The following is a 13,987-nucleotide window of genomic DNA, read 5'->3' on the forward strand; positions in this document are numbered from 1 at the left end:
AGCTATTATAGACTCATTTTATCAACAATTGGCCACACTTTAGATACTGATATTGCTGACATGAATCCCATTTCTGGTATTGAGATGCCAACACGGCAGACCACCTTGATCTGTGATCGTAGCTGCCAGGATCCTGGTGGTTCTATATACAGATACAAAGTATGTGCCTTGTTCCATTATTTTATTACTTCTTGTAATATAATCATGCTAGAGTATTTACAACTAGAAGAACTATTTCAGTATAAAATATTTATATGCTTATATTTGTTTATATTTCACTTAGGACATTAAATTAATGTGTGATTGTGGAGAGGCCAGTTATATTCGCTATTAATTCCATGAAGGAATAGTAAATGGGGATGACGCTTTTATGTGTGAAGGTACATTTTATCAACTACAATTTTCAGTTGATGATTGAAGTTATCTTATTAAATATTTATTATTAAAAGGGGTGGGGGTTGCCCTGGGTATGGTAGTGTCTGTCATTCTGTATCTTCACAGGTTAACACTTGTCCACTATGAATCCTAGATCACTACTGAGGCAAGCAGTTCCATTAACTTCCAAGAAATTAGTATTAACCTGTTGTTTATGTATATCTCAACAGCAGAGATATGTGCAAACTTTTTTTAGCAGCAATCTAATTCTCAAATACAATTCAGGAGAAAACCCCAAATTTCGAAACAATGAAGCTGTGAATGACTAGAACCTCAGAAATTTCTATGACCTTCCTTTCGGCTGCAGGGAGCAGAATCTGAAACACACCAATCTGGTGTAGGAATTTATGCTGGGCACTGCCTGTAGTTAAGACTGACTTCTGAAAATTCATTTTGAGGATGGTCATTTGATCACAAGTGGCAGTTTCACAGAAAATGGGCTCGCCTGCAGCTCAGACCTCTGAAGCTATTTAACTCATTATTTAGCTGGACTGTACGGCATGAAGAGTGCTCTCCTAAATCCAGGCAGTGAGAGGAAGTGCTGCCGCTCTGCTTTCTGGCATAAAGCCAGCTCAAGATATGGAAAAATGGGCCAGGGCTGAGCCCCTGCTTTTCCATTGTTCCCTGCTCATCACCAGCACATAGTCCCAGGCCTCCCTGCCTTTATATTGTCTTGTTGAGCACCCAGTGGTTTATACAGGGCCAGCCTTGTCCACTCTCCATTTGCAAACTCCTTTCCATCCCCCAGGAGACACTCGGTGGGCTACTGCTCCCTTAGGGTGGGTGGACAAAGGCCTGACTGAACTCAGTCCCACTCAGCCACAAAGGTTGCCAGTTCCCTTAAGCCCGCTGGAGGCATTTAAAGGGAAGATGTTTCCTAACTCCCAGGAATCTCCAGTTCACTGAATTATAGGCAGTTCAGCCAAGAAAACAATTCTAGGGGTGGGGGGAGGATATTTTGGAATAGTAGCTACCAGCTCTGCCTAGAAATACACCTCAGAAAATTCCCCAAATGTATGTTACCGGGCACACACGTCCTCAATGCCCCATTTCTAGTCCAAATGTTGGGGAGGATTTGTCTTTCAACAATCACATCCGGCAACAGCCATGGTGATCCCTTAGCAATCTGAAAGCACTTTGGGCGCTCTGTCTCACCAGCATTCACGTACGGCGCAAAACAGAAAGGGCTCGATTACATGTGACTAAGAGTAAGAAAAATATACAACTATATTTAAAACACTTAAATTAACAAGATAGTACTTTTCCAATCCAGCAAAATATCATACATTCAGTTTAAACAAGAGTGACCACCAGAGACACGTTTCCAAAATACCTGATGCTAGGTGAAAATTAATGACCATGAGACTTTCCAAGAGATTTCTAATTAGCAAAATGGGTCCGATTTTGAAGGACTCTCTGTTCTTTTCTGGAAGGTAGGCATTAAACAGGCCAAAACGCAAACTGATGTATCTCTCATAAACCTAAGTATTGTCGTTTCACTTTTCTGAATGACAACTTTGGCTGTTAGCAAATCTTACCGCTTTTCCCTTAAAGACATTAACACATAACAATAACAACGATACCCTTCACAAATAACCATACACTTCTTGTGTGTAATAAGCCCTATCTAAATGTGTTCATGTGTTTCTGTATTAACTGACCTACACTGAGATTGTTACAAAAGGGGGTTAACAAGCCTGCCCTGAAACCTCTGCTTTGTAAGACCGTCAAACACCTGCCACATGAGTCAAAACTGCCACACTTACAAATGCTATGTAGCTTGAAAAATAAAAATAAAAATGTTCTCTCCACTGGCTTTTTCAGGTGAATAAATTGGACCACAAACCAACATATCTGTTTGACCAGAGCCACTGATTTTAGTCCGGCCCCAGAAAGAACAACGGTCCAGTTCCTCATAGTGACCATAAACTGCTGGCCAAGGCTCCGGTGTAGAGTGTGTCTCCGTGTTCGCCTCTAAGGGAGCATGAAAAGCAGACTTCACCCATTTCTCTCCTTCCGCCTCAGTGAGGCGGCATCTGTCCTCTGGATTTGTTCCCATCCAATTACTTCAAATTCCGAGAAAGGCAGTATACGACTTTCCAAAAACAAAAATTGCCTAAGATCACTACATAATACTGTGGGTGAGAATCAGAACAGACTGTCAATGGAGGGGGCAAGGCACTTGGTAGCGGGACATGGGGGAGTCCGGTCCAGGCCAGGCAGGCTCAGTGAGTCAACAGTTTCAGGCGAGTAAGCCAGCTGACCAGCAGGGACGGTTCTGCAGAAGAGGACTTGGCTGAGGACACGGATTTCTTTTTGGCCCCTTCCTCATGGAAGGGAATCGTGGCACTGCTGTGGAGATCCGAACTGATGTAGCACCTGCTCCCTCGGATGTAGTCCGCGCCTCGCACCAGCTGCCTCTCCGCTGTAGGCCTTGAGAACCGGTATGGGGCAGACGAGCTTTCTTCGACGATCGGAGGAATCCGCTCGTTACTGAAATACCGGCAAAGAGCATCCTCACCTGTTTTCAGACAATGCCACAAGTTTGTTAAAACAACCATCCGCACGTAGCATAGCACCGGCTGAATGGTGTGCAGCCTGCTCAAACCTCTGATGCCCTCACAGGGGGCACCACACGCGGCCTTTCTTCGGGAAATGAGCCACAAGACCTTGTAGACAGCCAGGCCTAACCTGCTGGGTGTTTAGGAAGCAGAAGCGCAAGAGGTCTGTCATAGCTTTCCCACCTGAGAGGCAACACAGGGACAGAGCAAAAGCAGAACGCCCACCCTGCTGGCCCAGTGTAAGAATTCTCATGATTTCCCTTGAAATCAAAACACAAAGAGAGAAAGCCTTGCAACTCCACTGCTCCTCCCCTTCTGTCCTGCTCAGTGCCTGTAGCATGCAGCCCACACCTCTGGAAGGGCGCTTCCTACCAGGGAGCACCCCTCAAGGGCATTTAGAACAATGGGGTCACCTTTGGCAGTCACCCTGAATGAGGAGCAGGCCCTATTCATCTTTCATGGATGGGGTTCAAAGAGTTTAATGCTCAGTGATGCTTGGGACATTTCTGAACAAGAAAGAATGCTCCTGCCCTCAATGCCAGCATACGCTCTGGAATGGGGAGGTAGGTAAGAAACTGGACAGAAACCCAAAATTCACAGCACCTTGGCATCATGTAGCATTCTTTAGACCCAGAAATCCCACTAAAAATGTGCAAAGATCTATTTTTCAAGAAGTTTATGGAAGCATTTTTTGCAATTGGGGAGAAAGAAAACAGAACCAGATGTCCAACAATAGCAAATTGAATAAATAGGCGCTATATCCATACAACAGATTACTAATGAAACTAATACAAAAAACACATGTGTTCTAAATAACATTCATCTTACATAGTAGTACTGTATATCTATTTCTTCCATTTTGCACATTTTTTCTAAATGCATAATATGCAACTTTAGGAACAACTATAAGACACCCAAAACATTCTGAATGATTATTTCTAGGTTGAGGAAGCAGAATACAGTTGTTTCATTTCTTGTACCTTCTAGATATTCTTCAATGTACTTATTTTGCTTTTGTAATCAAAAGGGAGAAATTACTTTTAAATGGTACCCCATTGTCAAAAAAGCCACATATTCTAGGAGTCTGTTTATATGAAATCTCTAAAATAGGCAAATCCATACAGACAGAAGTGGATTAGTGGTTTCCAGGAGCTGAAGGAGGGAATGAAGAACGATTGCTCACAGAGTTTTCTTTCTAAGAGGATAAAACGGTCTGGCATTAGAATAGTGGTGATGGCTGCACAACTCTATGAAAATACTGAAGACCACCGAACCATATATTAACAGGGTTAGCTTTATGGTATGTGTGCTATTTCTCAATATACTATTATTTTCTAACGCACCCACTATGCAGATACCCTTCATTCTAAAATGATCAGGCAAGAAAAATGTGGGAGGTGAGACCAGCGGTCAAGTATGTTCCCCTTTTCTGACTTCATACTCCCCACAGCTGTACCCCATCTCTCAATACTAAAAGAAATAAAGAGCAAAATGAAGGCTTAAAAGGCTACAAGAATGGCAATGAGGATGTTGACATTTTCAAATCTAAACACAGGGCAGCCCTGCCACCTGCTGACTGCTCCACAGATTTTCACACGTCAACTAAGGGTATCCTGCACCTTAAACAAGTGTCTTCTCCCTTTTCTGAATTAGTATGATCCAGGTGATTCAGGCTGCCTAGGTGACAATCTTTACCAAATTCTGGGGAGATCAGGGGTTGATCACTTTGAAAGTGTCCTCCATAACTTTATCTTCTTCCTCTTACTATCTAGGGCCTGTGTGCTTTAACTCTGTGCCTGCTCTGTGCTTCACACTGCAAAAGTGACGTTAGGATGTCCTGCCAGCAGCGATAGTCAAATGCCATCTGGCAAAAATATAGGAATATTTATAAACATTTCCCTCTAACCACTAACTTTGGTTACATGCTGAATTAAACACACATTTCTTTTCCAATAGTAATTACTCTCTAATACAAGAAGGATTGGGGAAGGTGGGGGAAATCCATGTCTATTCACCAAAAGTCAAACAGACTCCAATAGTAACAGTCATACAGTTTAGGATGAGACTGTATAATGAACAAATGCATTTCTACTTTAGAAATTGGACCATCAATGTTTACAGACTTTTTAAAGCACACAATGCTAATTAGGAAATTTACAGTCACTAACTAGGATTATATGATTCTGCCATTACAGATGTAAGTGGGATCTTAGAGATTCTTCAGCACTCCCAATTTTATAGATGAGAAGATGGGTCTCAGAAAGCCTAGGTCCTCTCTCTGGTTACTATGGCACATTTAGAAATAGGACTGACACCAGGGCCTGGGTCTTTTGGCTTAACTTACTTTTCCTCCCATGACCTCGAGGTTTGGCAAAAGGGTCCACAATTCCCATCCAGCTCCCATCTGCAGGCATGGACAAAGGCCGGGGCTTGCCTTCCGAGGGAGGGGAAGGAAGGTGACAGGTTGTCAGTGTTGGATGCTAATGAATCCTTCCACTTATAACGTAGACACTACACCCAAGAGCACACTCACTTAAGCATCAGCAATAACACATTTTAAAATAAGAAGAGTCTATGTTTCCTTAGCAAGCACTCAGGACAGAGGCATGCTGAGCTTGAGTCCGTGGGTCTACAGAGCAAAGCAAGTCCATGTTAAAACACGGGCGCTGAAAGTTAAAACTGTAACATGATCTCACCCGCTGGGCTTTGATGCCAGGCAGTACTGACTCAACAAGGCTTCATTTTAGAAAGATGAATAAAGGTCTCATACTTAGAATTTCATTGAGGTTTATGTTTTCCTCAGATTACCCTTAAAGTCTGCCAAGTTCATCCACCCGTTCCAAACAAGGAAGGGGGCGGAGAAGAGAAGCACAAGCAAACGGCAGAATAAAACAAACACTCAAAACGTACCATAAGATGGTGTTTTGTCTCTCATTTTTGTGGGCAGAATATTGGTTTCTACCGAATACCCAGGCAACTGATCGGAATCGGCGATGGTAAACCTCCGTCTTCGGCTTTCCTGGTCCAAGAAGGAATTCGGAGACTCTGAACCCTTAGGCCGAGGCAGTGGTTGTTTACACTTACTGAATCCTCCATAAACAAAACTCCCGCTCTCATCTCTGGAAGACAAAGGGCAATAATTAAGTTACTTACAAAGATCCTTTCATAATGGAGAACTGCAGGAGACAATGTCCAGCACCCATGAAAGAGGTTGAATTCTCCTTTTCTCCTTTCTCAATCCCAGCTGCCTCTCAAATACAGAGGTCCTACTAAGTGAGAATAAATATCATGATCCTACTAGATAAGAGAAAATGATGTTAATTCTTCTTTATGTCCAGGGAAGAAACACAATAGAAGCAAATGCTTAACTTAAAGCAAAAACAAAATGAGAAAATGAATAAAACAAATGGCAGAATAAAACAAACACTCAAAATGTACCATAAGATGGTGTTTTGTCTCTCATTTTTGTGGGCAGAATATTGGTTTCTACCATATGTTTTTCCTGTATGTTTACATGCTACAAATATACCTTTGAAAAGATGGCTCTGGTTCCCCTGTACCTCTGTCCCCTGATGGAATCTCCTATTTACTGCAGAAACTACAAGTTAAGGTATCTATCAAGCCATTCTTCTCTTGCCAAGAGTCGTATCTTTGCCAAGATCCAGCAAAGAAGACACTTGATGTGCAATGGAGTTTTTAGATTTGAAAATTATGTCAAAAAATACAAAGAGGCCTTTATAGCAACCCATAGACAGTGTCTATTTTCTGAACCAAATACAGCAATCAGCAGAAGCTGGATCACCGAGTCCAGCTTAATTCTCTCTAAATGTCAGCTTAGAATAAAATTTAATTTTAGCTGAGTCCAACTTACCAGCTGGTTAAAAGTTTGGCACTTAGTAAATGCACTAGGTGATCATTGCAAAAACTACTAGACAAATACAAAATCAACTGAAACCAAAACACTCTACCAGTCTTGCTGCTGGTGTCCTGAGTACCCCTGCGGCCAGCTGAGCCCTGGCTCCTGTGAATCTCTCTCCTCCGCTTTTAAACCCAGCATATAACTTCCCCACTCGTTCTCTGCAAGCATTTGCATTTTCATTCCTCAGAAAATATCCTTCACTAATGGTGTGTGTGTGCACGTGTGTATATGCTTGTGTGCGTGTGTGTCCCCCAAGTAGATCAAAAGCCCAGTTCCCTTTCTCCCTCCCTAAGTACTTGGCTTCTTCTTGCCGCTGCTCCTGTCAGCCTCATGGGACCCAGACAAAGACACTCAAGGTTAGAGAGTGTGGGGGTAGGAGGCCCTCTCGGTTTCTGATAGAACAGACCACATACTGGTCACCAGTGAAACTGTGTTCTCCATGTGCAAACCAACTATTTGTCACTTTAAACACATTTAAGACCCTATAGCCGCATGACTCTGGTTTGTGAATACAGGGAAAAGTCTTCTCTGTCAACCAAAATGCCTCTGATCACCAAAGGTAACTGTTGTACATGCTGTAATAAGTTCTGCACAAATCAAGAGTGAAGGGTGGGGAAATGATGTTAGTTCTTCTTTATGTCTAGGAAAGAAACACACTAGAAGCAAATGCTTAGCTTAAAACAAAAACAAAAAGGAAAAACTTCAATATCAAGTGAAACATCACTTTAAGTTCATCTCAAACTTTTGTCTTATGAAATATTATAGCATAATTGCATAATTCTCAATTTATTCTTGAACAGTTGACTAAGACACTGGCACCTCTCTGGGGATAAGAACTACATCTGTTTTGTGTCAGATGGTATTTCAGGCCCTATGCTCAGTAAATTTATGTTGAATAAATGAGCCAGATTCTCTTGTTTTACCAGAGTATATAAATACATAAGTTGATGTAAATAAGCCAATCTTCATACCTAAATCATCCCTATGTAACATCTCACAAGACCATTCTCATTATACCATATAACACTTAAGACAGCCATTAAGAGAGCAACAATATATAAGAATTTATAGTGGACAAACACACATAAATATACTCACATGTGCAAATACAACATCCATACCTACATTCACATGGTACTTTTTGTTTGTTAAGTGCTATGAAGAACACATCTCTCTCAGCAAACTAAAGCTATCACTTTAATTAATCTCTCACATATTTATTATCTTCTTCCCCAGAGATGAATTCACCTTGTAGTTCACAAAACTTCAGCTTTGGGGTCCCCGAGAGCCCCTTCAGATGCCCTGGGGGGAGCCAAACAATGTATTCCCACCAGCACGTACTTCTGTAAAGACTCTCCTCCCACCAAACTGTTTGGCTTCAAGACCCATGAAACTTGGATCTATCCCTACACGTCTCCCTAAAGGATCAAACTGCCCCCCCATTTTACTGAGATATAATTGCATTCGTAAGATACAACATTGCATTAGTTTTAGGTGTACAATATAATGGTTTGACATTTGCATCTATCTTGAAATGATACGACAGTCATTGACATCCATCACCACACACAGTTACAAATGGTTTTCTTGTGATGAGACCTTTTAAGATCTACTCTCAAAGACAAAAAAAATAGTCCTAGTGCTGTACTAGACAACCCCAGAACACAGTTATCCCACGCTTGGAAGTGTGTACCTTTTGACCCCCTTCACCCATTCCCCCGACTCCCCACCCAGATCACACTTTCTCTATCAGCAGCTTCAAGACTCGGCCCTGCCACCCTGGAGCTGAGCAACTTCTCTGGAGATCCTCATGGTCGGTATGCCGCTGCTTACAACCGCCACCCACAGGAGGCGTGCACATCATGAGAGCAGACAGTGACGTACCGGGGAGAGTAGGGAACGGCTGGAGGAGGAGGAATGTAAAGATCCAGGATGGCTGGCTTCTCCTTCTTCAGCGAGGTATCCATAGTGCTGTCGGGGGACTGGGTCGTCGTGGGTGGCGGCGAGGCCTGAAACAGGAGCAAGTGCAGAAGGATGAAGTTAACAAGGGGATTATTCTTGGTACCCGTCTCCTCCTCTCAAGTCCAGCTCCAGCCTCTGGGTAAACAGGGGCCCAGTCATTCTTGTGTTTGCAGCTATGAGCAGCATTCAACTTGTATTCTTCTGCAAGGCATTCAGAATTAATTGGAGTTTTGAAAGACCAGCTGCACAGTGAGAAGCAGAGGTTCGGGAGTCAGGTGCCCTGGTTAGAATTCTTGCTCTGAGCAAATCACTTAAAGACCTGTGCCTCAGTTTCCTCTTCTGAAAAACAGCCATGCTCCTAGTACCTCTCACATAGGGCTGCAGTATGGATGAAAGGAGTCAGTTCATACAAATCGCTAACTGTGCTACCACCGACTGAGAGTGTGGGCTCAGAACTCAGACTGGGTGCACTGCTGGCTATACATCTTATTAGCTGTGTATCGCTGGGCAAATCACTCAGCTTCTCTGTGCCCCATCTACAAAATGGGAGTAAGAATAGTACAGCACAGGGTAGCTATGAGAATTAGGACAGGACATTACATGGGCATAGCACACTGCTTGCCACAGAGCAAGTACACACTATCATGCCATTAAATTTGGTATCATATACATATATACACATAGGAGTATTGCCAGTGCTCTATGCTTCAGAAACTGTCCCAATTGATGGCTTGAGACTACGTCTGTTCCTTCCATTTGAGGATATGCAATCAAATCATAGGCAGTTACATATAAATTGCAATCTCAATCTTATAAAAGGGCATTAAAACATCATTGCTTTTCATTCACGGTTTAAGAAATAAACACTAAGGACCAACAGCTTAACAAGGCAGTGGGTCAGTAAGCATGGTCCACCTGGGTGTAAGCAATAAAGCAGGCATTTTTGTAGAGCATTTATATAATAAAACTCACTACAAGCTGGCCTCCTGTCTATTATCACCCAAGAGTGCCCATTCTAAATGTCTCAACAAGGAGTGATACAGCTCTCCACTGTGTGGATTATCCCACAGTCCCTACTCCTGCTGTGTAAACCCCTGCTAAGGACTCAATGCCACGGGGTCTCTCTAATGCTAGTCTTCAAATGAGAAGAGAGAGGGACCCCACCATGGCTACCAAGCCTGGGCAATGTGGCTAGTGAGATGGAGGGGCCAAACTTCTCATTTATGTAATCATTTAAGTAATCACGCATGGCTAGCAGCTGCCATACTGCTCAGTGTGCATCTAGAATGTACATTTTCATAAGAGTAGGATTATAGGATAATGATGCATACACCAACTCCGGAAACCAATCACCTTCAAATTTCAATCTTCCTTTTTGGAGACAAATCTGATATTCAACACTGTTCATGGGCTGATGCCAAATGGAGGTGTCCAACCACTATCAGATACCTGCACGAGAGGCGGCTTCCACCGTAGGTTTTTCAGGGGAGCAGGAGTAAAGTTGAAAGAACCCGTGGGGCGCTTCTTAAGCAGCAACACAACTCCTGTAGGATTCTCTCTCAATTTTCTCACCAAATTTTTTAGCTGCCATCCCACCTTCAGAGAAAGAAAATGAGGGGCCTCACTCATAAATAATGAAAAATCAAATGTATGACTTTATCACAGGGAAATCAGTTGTGAGGAAATAAGTAGACACAAATAGGCAGATACAAATATGTTCACCTTAGCACTACTGAAAAGTATGGACAATTGGATGTAAGTTGCAAATTTTACAAATTCAAGCAAAACAGCTTTGAATTTAGTTAAAAGCTTTCCAGGGGAATAGTAAGACTTAAGTCTCCATGGACAAACTTACCACAGTTTGCTGATTGACCTGAATGACCTCATCACCAGCATGAATCTTCTGAGATTTGTCTGCAGGAGACTATTAGAAACAAACAGAGAGAACTCTTATTTTTTAAACCTTCTATTTCTTTATGCTTCTATTTCTTCTTACTTTTTCATTAGACGATGAGCGATGGAAAAATAATTTTCTCAAGAAATATTACACAATTCCCTTGAGTTCCTGGGACTACATAGTCTGTAGAATCTGGCATATGTGTAATCTAGCTTATTAGTAGACTGTTATAATAGATAAGCTGTCCATTAGAATAAGTGCGTTCATCTAATCTTACCAGGAAGACTGGAACAGACTGTCAACAGGATGAGCTAATAAAAGCCACTGGTTCCTATGAAAAATACTTTACATACATATCCCTATCAAAGTGAATCTTGTAAAAGCAGACCAACTGTTTATCCTGTAAAGATCATCATGGCAACTCTGTCATCCCATTTCCTCCTAAACAATTATTAAAGCTGCATCCTATTTTTACCCAACCTTGTTTTACATGTTATCAAAATGCTATCAAAACAGATGGTGACAACAAAAAATGTATTTCTTTATAGAAAATAAATTTAAATTTATTCCATTTTCAAAGTCAAAATGAGTGCATTTTCAGTCTCAAAACAAAGTCTAGACTTTGTTTCCCTCAAATAATACTTGACTACAAATTTGCAGATAGATGCATATATACAGGTAAGTATATATAATCCACATATGGGTGTGTAAAGATAGATAGATGTAATCAATTTTGTCAAATATTTTGCTCTTGTTCATTTAATCAACCTAAAGCTCTACAGGTTTAATATCTCTTATGTGAGCAGAAGAGTAAAAAGAAAAGACAAACCTTTGATTTCAAATTGTAATCAAACATTACTTAGGCCAGAGTGTTTTACTTGGTAACTTACGTAACCGACACTGAATCTTCAAACAATTTACAACTATCCTTAAAAAACAGCACCTCTGAACACGGTGAAAAGGGGCAGCAACAAAACCCAAGACTCAGTCACTGAATTTTCTCACTCAGCTGTTGTGACAGGCTCAACAAGAAATGAGCAAGCAGCATTCAACTGTAGAAACATTCTCTCTATGATTCTACCTACTCGGGAAATAAAAAAACAAAGCAAAACAGAGGGAACAAAACAGCAGCAGACACACTAGTGGTTACTATGGGGGAGGGGCTGGGACAGGTGGCAGGGGAGAGGGAAGGGGATAAAGGGGCACAATAATTTGCAATCAAAATATAAGATGGTCTTGGGGATGGTAGCACAGCATGGAGAATATAGTCAATGATTCTGTAATATCTTTCTACGTTGATAGGTAGTGACTGCACTAGAGAGGGTGAGTGTGTAATAATATAGGTAACTGTTGGATCACTGGGTTGCACATTTGAAACCAATAGAAGATTGTATATCAACGATACTTCAATAAAAATAAAGAAACATTCGCTTTGATTTATCTAAGTCCAGTGCAAGGTAACTGGGAGTTATTTTCAAAACCATTTAACCTGCTGCCATGACAAGCAGCAGCAGCTAACCTGAGAGAGAGCACCTGAGAGAGGTACCCCAGGGAAACTGCCTATCTGTAAGCAGGGACTTCCTGGCCTCAGAGTCATCTGGCCTCGCAAATCCCTTTCTCTTGAGGCACTTAAAAAAAAAAATGCATACGATTGTTGAGTCACTATGTTGTATGTCAGAAATAAACATAATATTGTATATCAACTTTACTGAAATAAAAATAAATAAAAGACTGCATTATCTAAGCTGCCTTCTGCCTCTGCATGTCAGATGCTTAACCCATAGTTACAGAGGAACTCTGGTGAATCTGAGCATAATCAGGCCAGTCCAGTTAATCTTCCTGGGCTAGGGATTCATTTAAGGTAATTTTCACTGTTTAAAAGATGACCCTGAGGCCAGAAAGTCCCTGCTTACAGATATACAATCTTAAACACAAGCCCCAATGTCCCGAATTGACTTCTCTTCTTAAGGATCCTCATGCATTCATTTCTCAAATGTCCCACCAAGATTAAGAGCTGTGCTTGGCAGAACACTGGTAAAGAGAGAGCTTGGCACCAAAATGCCCCTGAGGGCAGCAGCTCTTGTCTATCTTCCCCAGATGACTAAAAAATGATGCTTGTTCTGACTTGATGCAGAAAGGTGAGGACCTGGAGCAGATGCGTCCTGTCTGCAGAGGCTCACCTCTGGGGTGAGAAAGAAGAGTACAGATGGGATCCTCTCAAGGTTCTGGTCAAGGTCTTGAACAACATCCAAAAAGAAGCCAGATAGAGAGGCACTAGATACTTTTGGTCTGACCTTGGAATGATCCTGGCTGCTCAGGTGACCTCCAAAACACACAGTGGAGGCCTGAGATGGCCTGCTGGCATTGCTTCAGGCTGCAATCCAAGACAGAGGGCTCTGGAGATAATTCCCTTGGGAACACAGTGACTGATTTCCATCTACCACCATCCGCCATACAGCCTCCAGTAAATATTCTGTCTCTAGAGTCATAGGGATCTTAAGCAATAGCAGGAAAGCTGCCTGGAGCTGGCATTTTCTACTGTCATTTAAGTATAAAACATCCAGAGTGAGCCCTTGAGAAGTGGCTTCTACTTAACCTTCCACCCTCATCTATAAGACTTAGCAAGTGTTTAGCACATCCCAGGTACTCAATGAACATAAGCTGAATAACTGGAAGAATGAATGGCACTTCCAAATGGATTACCAGATGGAATAAGACAAGTTTTCCTTTTCTTCATCCTTAACAAGGTGGATGGAAACCACTTCTTTCTTGAAAGATGTATGTACAGTCCTGCATAGGAGCCCCAGGACAGGCCATGCCCAGGTAAACCCTGAATCTCTCACCCAGTTTTCTGAGGCTGGTAGGAATTGTAGGAAATGTATCCATACACTTCATCTGATTCAAAAGCAACTTATTGAGTCTCTCATTCAATCCTCAACTTTAGAACAAAAGGGGTTGGGGCTGAAGAGAGGAAATCATCTGATAGCAATATTACAGTGCTTTACACATTAATCCAAGATTGAAATTGCTTCGAGAAGACCAGAGAGAGTCTGGTCTGGTCGTTAAAATTCAATCACCAACTTGTTACATGCAAAACTTCAACTCTTTAAAAGCTGAAATGACATTCACCATCCTTCTGAATCTATCCAACTCCAGACAACGTGCCAAGAGGTACACAAGCCATGTTCGTCTGGTTCTGCTGACACAGATAAA

At 41.9% G+C, this 13,987-nt stretch overlaps 1 protein-coding gene across 5 annotated transcripts in view; it reads right to left on the bottom strand.

Annotated features, from left to right (window-relative positions):
- Nucleotides 1-1,638: 1,638 nt before the first annotated feature.
- CNKSR3 (CNKSR family member 3) overlaps nt 1,639-13,987 on the bottom strand; it is an 82,930-nt gene continuing 70,581 nt past the window's right edge. For all 5 annotated transcript variants that reach the window (XM_037023404.2, XM_017681424.3, XM_037023403.2 and 2 more), the window contains 6 exons: nt 10,733-10,801; nt 10,327-10,473; nt 8,800-8,924; nt 5,907-6,115; nt 5,341-5,430; nt 1,639-2,956 (listed from right to left, as the gene is read on the bottom strand). In XM_037023404.2, coding sequence (XP_036879299.1) covers nt 2,661-2,956; nt 5,341-5,430; nt 5,907-6,115; nt 8,800-8,924; nt 10,327-10,473; nt 10,733-10,801 — 936 coding nt within the window. In that variant the 3' untranslated portion in view covers nt 1,639-2,660. The remainder of the gene's footprint in view (nt 2,957-5,340; nt 5,431-5,906; nt 6,116-8,799; nt 8,925-10,326; nt 10,474-10,732; nt 10,802-13,987) is intronic.

This window comes from Manis javanica, chromosome 13 (genome assembly GCF_040802235.1).
Source record: "Manis javanica isolate MJ-LG chromosome 13, MJ_LKY, whole genome shotgun sequence".
NCBI lineage: Eukaryota > Metazoa > Chordata > Mammalia > Pholidota > Manidae > Manis > Manis javanica.